Consider the following 7,838-nt stretch of genomic DNA (forward strand, 5'->3'; position numbering starts at 1 on the left):
TCCTCCACAACTAGATTGAAGAACAAAACGACAGCAACTTGTCTGTTCCCCAATTCCCCAGCACTGTTCCCATCCCCCCAATTCCCCAATAAAAATCTTAAAAAAAAAAAAACAGGCAGTGGGCTAATTTTGGCCTGTGGCCATAGTTTGCTGACACTTGCTTTATCTAATGGCTACACTGACACTGCTATAAGAGTGTTTGAGGAATGATCATGACTAGAACCAAGCTGTTCTGGCAAAACTATGGTATTAGAAGCCAGAACAGTGATTGCTCCTTGTGGGGTCAGAAGTGGTTGTGGGAAGTATTGTAATTGGGATGGAACATGGGGAAGCTTCCGGATTATTGGTAATATTCTGTTTCTCAATGTGGGTATTGGGAAATTCATTGAGCTTTGTGAGAATTAACACTTTGTAAGCGGGCATTTTCCTGCCAAATCGCGTCGTAACAAAGAGGTCTCTATACCTGAGTTAAAGCGCTATGACGAGTTTACTCGTTTCCCACAAACAATGTGTTAATTTATGAGTTGTATAAATTTCTGTGTGCATTTGGTACTTCAATAAACTATTTTTTAAAGACAGAAAAAACAACCAAGCTGTTTTAAAGAAGAAATGATTTAAAAATATATATTAATTAGATAGAAAATCCTATTTATAGAGTATACGTGTTCAGCGAAGTGTCTGTGGGTTCCCAGTAATATAGTGAGGACACAGGCCAAATTTTTTGTGTGCTATTTTTTAAAATTGTGGTAAAAAAACATATAATATAAACTGTACCATCTTAATAATTTTTGAGTGTACAGTCTAATAATGTTATGTATATTCACATTGTTGTGAAACAGATGTCTAAAACTTTTTCATCTTGCAAATCTGAAACTCTAGACCCATTAAACAACAGCTCTGTGTTTCCCTGTCCCCCAGGCCCTGGTAACCGCTATTCTATTTTCTGCTTCTATGAATTTGACTACTTTAGATACATCATATAAGTGGAAACATACAGCATTTGCCTTTCTGTGGCTGTCTTATTTCACTTAATGTAATGTCCTCAAATTTTATTCAGATTATAGCATGTGATAGGGTTTCCTTTCTTTTTAAGGCCAAAAAATATTCCATTATATGTAAATACCACATTTTGTTTATCCATTTATCTGTTGATAGATATTTGGGGTGCTTCCACTTTTTGTCTATTGTGAATAGTGTTGCTATGAACATGGGTATGCAAATATCTCTTCAAGGCCCTACTTTCAATATTTTTTTTTGCTATATGTGCAGAGGTGAGGTTGCTAGATCATATGTTTCATCTTTAGTTTTTTTAAGCAGCTTTCATGCTGTTTTCCATAGAGATTACACCATTTTACAATTCCACCAACATTGCATATGGGTTCCCATTTCTCTACTTCCTCACCAACAATTTTCTGTTTTTGTGATAGTAGCATAGTCCTATTTTTTAGAAGCCATTTTTGAAGGTTAGCAAGGCTTTACCTAAATTAAACCCTAAATATTGATGGCCTCCATAAAAAGTACCTTAAATTCTTATTAAAACTTTATGTTTATCCTAAAAGACCAGCAACATTTTGATTTGACTTTACCTTATTTGCTCAAAGTTTTTAAATTTGCTGGACATTCCTAACAAGTGAAATGCACAACAGCATACTAAAAGACGCATAACAAGAGGAATTTTTTTTTTTTTTAAGATTTTATTGGGGAATTGGGGGAGGGAACAGCACAGCGTTGGATAATCAGGGAAGGGAAACAGACAAGTTGCTGTCCTTTTGTTCTTCAGTCTAGTTGTGGAGGACCTTGGTTCACTGGCCCATGTTGGTATTGTGATCATTGCGCTCTTCCGGCTTAGGCAGATCGGTCACCGGCCATTGGATGGCTGCTCACGGCAGCTCACGCTGGCTGCCAGCTGATCACGCTGGCTGCCGGCCACACACGGTAGCTTATGGCAGCCCACTGCAGCCTACACCGTCATTAGTGACCCATGGCAGCTCAGCTCCAGGTTGAGCTGTTGTTCACCATCTTAGCTGTAGAGGGTGCAGCATCACTGACCCTCATGAGGGATCCGATCTGGGGCCCTGCTGCTCAGAGCTCGCGCTCCCAAGCCAACTCAACCAACGTGCCACTCAGCCAGCCGGCAAGAGGAAAATTTTACAGTTATGGTTTCATATCTTGTTTGAAATGTCACCCATGTGTGTATCTTCCAGAAAAGGCAACAATATGACTAACAAAAGGGCAACTACAAGGCAAATACATCATTTATTGCTTTAAACTTAGTCCCCCTATATCGGAAAAATTGGGAATTCTCCCAAATGGAACAAGTAGATTGGTATAGATAGAAGCTAAGAATTCTCCAAAGTAATGGCACAACCAAGAGGAAGAGACTAAGGAGTGAATGAATCAGTGGACATCAAACAAAAAAGCCAGGCTCCAGGACTACAACCCTGTGTTGCCTACCCTGCTCTTCCAGAAGGACTCGCACAGCTGAGTTTTCCTCTACTTTTTTTCTGGCTGCTGCTTCTTCTTCTTTTGACCATTGCATGTGATCCCTATCAAAAGAAATAAAGAAAAACTGTTGTAAAACATGCTTTATAATTGAAGAAGGCAGAAAAAGGGCAGCAGGGATGTATCTGTCTTTCACACTGTGGATTGGTCAAAGACAAATGATATAAACTAATTCCATGTGGACTGAATATATTTTTTGTCAGATGTTCCTTCTGATAGTGCTGGTACGACCCTGGAACTCCTATGTTTCCTTTGTTTAAAAGCTGGTTGTGTTGCAAGATCCAGCCACCTTTTGGAAATGACTGCTGAAGTAATATCCCAGGAGCACTATGATGATGCATGATTTTTTGGGGGTGCTGGTATGGCTTACTGTATTTTACTCTATGGCTAAATTCATTTGCCTTTTTGTTAATTCATGAAAAGGGCATTCTTTACTAGTTTTTAAATTCTCCTTTTATAATACTTGTATGTTAATACTTTGTTGTCAAAGAGATATGTTTTAAAATATTTTGTACTTCTCTTCAGTTTTTAAAGTAACTTTAGACTTTTCTTATTAGCTGCCTTAATTTCTATAAATGGGTTCATTCTTGAGGTGCATCATTATGGTGATTGATAAATATTAACTGGGACATGTATGAAGCTGGGAATATGGACAGTTTATATGGAAATAATAAAAAAATCCATTTTGATTGGTTCTCTTGGGTGCTGGCAGATGAAGTTAGGAACTGGATTATTGTCAGATTTCAGATGATCTCAAATGTGAACAGTTTAGTAATATGCAAGACACAATAAAGCGGGGAGGAGACTGGGGGAAGGGAAACCAATTAGAAGGCTGTTTCAATGATCTAGGACTAATGAGTCCCAGGCCTAAGGTGGTGGCAATGGAAAACAGAAAGGAAGCGTGGAAGGAGAAACACTGAAAAAAACTGCTATGTCCTGGAAACTTACAGCTACAATAGATGTTGCAGGAAGTAGACAGTCAGGAATGATTTCAAGGTCTTAAAACTGAGTAACAAGAAAACTGGAGGTAACAATGACAGAAAAACGAGTTGGTTTGGGTGGAATGAGATAAGCTCAGAACTATTTTAAATCCTGTTAATGCAATCAGATATGAAAGTGTGTATTGCAGTGAACTGCTTATGAATATATACCACTGAAAGGTAAGAAACTGCTTCCTTTTAAGAATTAAAACTGGCATACTGAAGTCCCCAGAAAAAGCAAGTGATAACGTAAAAATCAGGGCTGGCCGAGTGGTGCGTTGGTTAAGAGCTGGCTTGGGACGCCAGAGGGCCCCGGTTCGGATCCCACATATGAGGGCCAGTGACACTGCCCTCTACAGCTAAGATGGTGAACAACAGCTCAACCTGGAGCTGGGCTGCCCTGAGTCAGCTGTGACAGTGTAGGCTGCAGCCCCTGCTGCAGTGTGTTGCCATGGGCTACTGTGTGTGGCCAGCAGCCTCTGTGAGCGGCCGTCCAGAATCTGGCGACTGATCTGCCTCGCCCGGGAAGAGCACAATGATGGTGCCAACTTGGGCCAGTGAAGCAACGTCCTCCACAACTAGACTGAAGAAAAAAAAGAAGCAACTTGTCTGTTCCCCTTCCCCCAATTCCCCAGCACTGTTCCCATCCACCAATTCCCCAATAAAAATCTTTACAAAGAAAAAAAAAAAGAAAACTGGCATACTGAAGTCCCCAGAAAAAGCAAGTGATAATGTAAAAATCAGAGTTTCACAGATGAAAATTTAACCATTATTTCAATTAAAACCTAATCATTTACAACCCAAATAATCACTAGGCAGCTTTGTCACTTGCTTTAATGAATAAGATTAGAATAGATTTTGGTTTTGACTTATTTTAATATATGTGAGCAATTACATATATAACTTGGAGATGGCTACTATACTTTATATTCTGTACATATAAATATATTCAGAGGGTGCCAAAAAAATGTGTATACATTTTAAGAAAGGAAAAGACTATTAAAATTGTAATACTCCATGTATACCAATAACAAAAGATGAAAACAAGTCACTTCTGACTTCTGCAATTACAAGAGGTGCTCAAAGTGGTTCCCATCAGCGTCCAGACACTTCTGATTATGGGGAACTACTGCTTGAGTAAAGTTGACCAAAGTGTCCACCTGTATACATTTTTTTGGCACCCCCAGTATATAGTATTATTAAAGGCAACAAATCATTTATTGAAAACATAGTATTATTAAGGCTGGGATAAGTTTCTCACCTGTAAATTTCTACAACATATAAGAAAGAAAATAGACCAATCCATTTCCTTGTAAAGAATCAAACTCTGAGACAATAAGAATATATGTGGTATTTAGCTTTAAGCATTTGTTTTAAACTGTTAGTTTAACTTGCTTCTTCCTGAGTATTTAATAGACTTAGTTATTTCTTAAATTGCCCTTACTTCCTTGCACTGTTCTTTATGTTGCTTCATTTTCTTAACTGCTAAGTGAGGGTAATATTATACCCTAAGCCACTGCAGAACAGATTTTCCAATGTACAGTTACAGAATCCCCACAGAAGCCTATAAAATGTTCCTACTGTATTTATGGGACTTCCTCCAGGCCTGCTGCTTTATGGTAGTTCTTTATATTAGAAAACTCTGATTCATGGATACCAAAACCCAACAAACAGCAATAAGAATCATTCAAGTTTATAAGTAATAAATACAATTACAATAGAACTTAAGCATAGAAACAAATAACTAACAAATAAAATAATTAGGTATTTAACAACTACCACCATCACTCAAAGAAAAAAAAATGGCTCATACTGTTTGACCTATAAATGATACTTCTGGGAATTTATTGTAACAAAGTAACTCAAAAGAAGAGAGAAGTTCTGTATAGAGAAGTATCTGTACAATGAAATTCACTGAATACTAAATATAGTAGCAAAAAATTGGAAACCTCAGTGATAGGGTAATGAAAAAATTATGGTAACTCAAAGGAATGTTATGCAGACATTTAAAATGATAAATATGAAGGTTATGTAACAATGTGGAAAAGTGTTTACAAAATAAGATGAAGTTAAAATAGCAGATTCCAAAATTATATGTGTATTATAATCACGGCTATATAAAGTTATATACATGTTGAATAAAATAAAAATAATTATGTTAAAATAGTAGAATTGAGAGGCACCACTTTTAAAATTTCCTTAATATTATAAAACATCACTACAGATTAGTTTTGAAAAACTACATGAAAACAGTACTATATGTTTAAGACACATAACAATGGTCATTAAAAAGTTTACATCCTCCTCCTTGGGGGGAAACCCAGGAATGCTTATACAGAGGGTGCCAAAAAAATGATACACTTTTTAAAAAAGGAAAAATAGTATTAAAATTACACTTATGGTAACCACTTTGACCACCTCTCGTACTTGCAGAAGTCAAACGTGACTTGTATTCATCTTCTGATATCGGTATATATTGAGTATTACAATTTTAATACAGTTTTTTTCCTTTCTTAAAATGTGTATACATTTTTTTGGCACCCTCTGTATTAGAAAGGAAAGTATGTTTTCTTGAAGAAAAAAACGTAAAAAAAGAGAACTGAACAGAAAAATACAAAACATACTGAATATTTTTTTGAAAACTTGAATTTGAGAAAAAGACATCTCAAAAATAAAAGAAGATTTTTGAGTAAGAACTTTTCACAAAATGGCTGGTAGAGATAGTCTTATAATTTTGTGGTAGTCATTAAGTCCTATGACCTCAGTTCATACTCTTCTATGTGTGTGTGTGTGTGTGTGTGTATTCCTTTATATGTATGGTATAACTGAATGATGATTCCTTGCTTTAGCTCTAAGTTGATGGCTATAACAGTCTAAATACCTGTGCATTTGACTTGCTTTGGAAAAGTTAAAACACACAAGCGCGCACACACCTTAGCTGTTTACCTGGAGTATGAACATTTTGAGGATCCTACCTATAGAAAATTCTGCTGTATGCAGTACCACTTCCTATTATAACTAAAAATCAGATATAAACCAAAGCACCCAGTGTGAGCTATGGGGACAGAATGTTTCTCTGTCTTTGTTATTTGCTATGTATGTAAAAGTCTCATTATAAAATAAAATTTAAGGATGACTTTAACAAATGTATCAGGTGATTAGTGAATTAAAAATAAAACATTTTTAGGTTAAAGGAAGAAATGGAGGTTATTAGTTTCAGCTTAAAACTATTTCAATAATCTGTAATTCCATAACAAAGTCTTATTTATTACATAGTTACAATAACAGAACATTTTTAAGAGAAAAAGTCTTAGCAGTCATTTAAATATCCTAATAAATTGTTAAATTTTTCAAGTCATCTTCCTGTATTTGCGTATACACAGACACACACACACATTTTTTTCTATATGGCTACAAAATCTTCATAATTATGACAAAACTACTTTGATTTTGGTCCAGACAGAGTACCTGGTAACAAGCTTACCCTCCTACCATAAACAATTATAAGACTGGATAAATAATATAAAGCAACTGTTTTTAGTCACTGGACTACATTGCAGACAGCGTAGGACTGTGATCCTTAAGAGAAGAGAAACACAACAGGTCAATCTCCACACTCACCCTGGCTTCCTGTGTGGGGACACATTCTAGATTGTGGTGCACCAGCAGAGACATATTCACTAGCAGAGAATACCAAATATAATTACACAAAGAGAGTGACCGCCTCACTGAGTGGCAGTTTTGTGAGTCGAGAAGGTGGTGAGTCTTTGAACAGCACAATATTGAATAAGAGGGAGCTGGACAGAGGGGAAGGCCCCTGAAGTCTGCAAGACAGTTCCCCTAGGGCTGTTCACCTGCAGAACAGACTCCCCTGGACCTAGCAGAGAGGATTCTGGGGGTGATGGTAGGAAAAAGAGAACTGTCTGGACCTAAGCAGTGTAGTGCTAGGAGATATTAGAGTTCTGACTAAAGCAGAGTGGAGATCTCTCTGAACACCTCAGGTATGCAGCTAAGACCCCAGAAAAGCCATGCCATAGGACTAAAATATAGTATATTCGAGACAATACCAGATAGTCTCACTCTTAACAACTAAAATTAATTATGACCAAGAAGATTTGGCAGTAATTTAGCCACTTGCCAAAAAAAACCCCTCAAACCTTAAAGGAGGATAACATAATCCAGATTCCATACAAGTTATCATCCATATTGCCCAACATATAATCAAAACTATTAGCATGTGAAGAAGTAGAAAATAGTGATCTCTAATCAAGACAAAAAGCAGTCACATATAGACTTTGAGAAAACTCAAATGTTGGAATTAGTAAACAGGACTTTAAAACAGCTTTTTTTTTTTTT

General features: G+C 36.6%; 1 protein-coding gene across 3 annotated transcripts in view; it reads right to left on the reverse strand.

Moving 5' to 3' along the window:
• METTL8 (methyltransferase 8, tRNA N3-cytidine) overlaps window positions 1-7,838 on the reverse strand; it is a 108,388-nt gene that overhangs the window by 30,988 nt on the left and 69,562 nt on the right. For all 3 annotated transcript variants that reach the window (XM_019656809.1, XM_019656810.1, XM_019656811.1), the window contains one exon: window positions 2,455-2,546. In XM_019656809.1, the coding sequence (XP_019512354.1) occupies window positions 2,455-2,546 (92 nt within the window). The remainder of the gene's footprint in view (window positions 1-2,454; window positions 2,547-7,838) is intronic.

This window comes from Hipposideros armiger, unplaced genomic scaffold (assembly GCF_001890085.2).
Source record: "Hipposideros armiger isolate ML-2016 unplaced genomic scaffold, ASM189008v1 scaffold_266, whole genome shotgun sequence".
Lineage (NCBI taxonomy): Eukaryota > Metazoa > Chordata > Mammalia > Chiroptera > Hipposideridae > Hipposideros > Hipposideros armiger.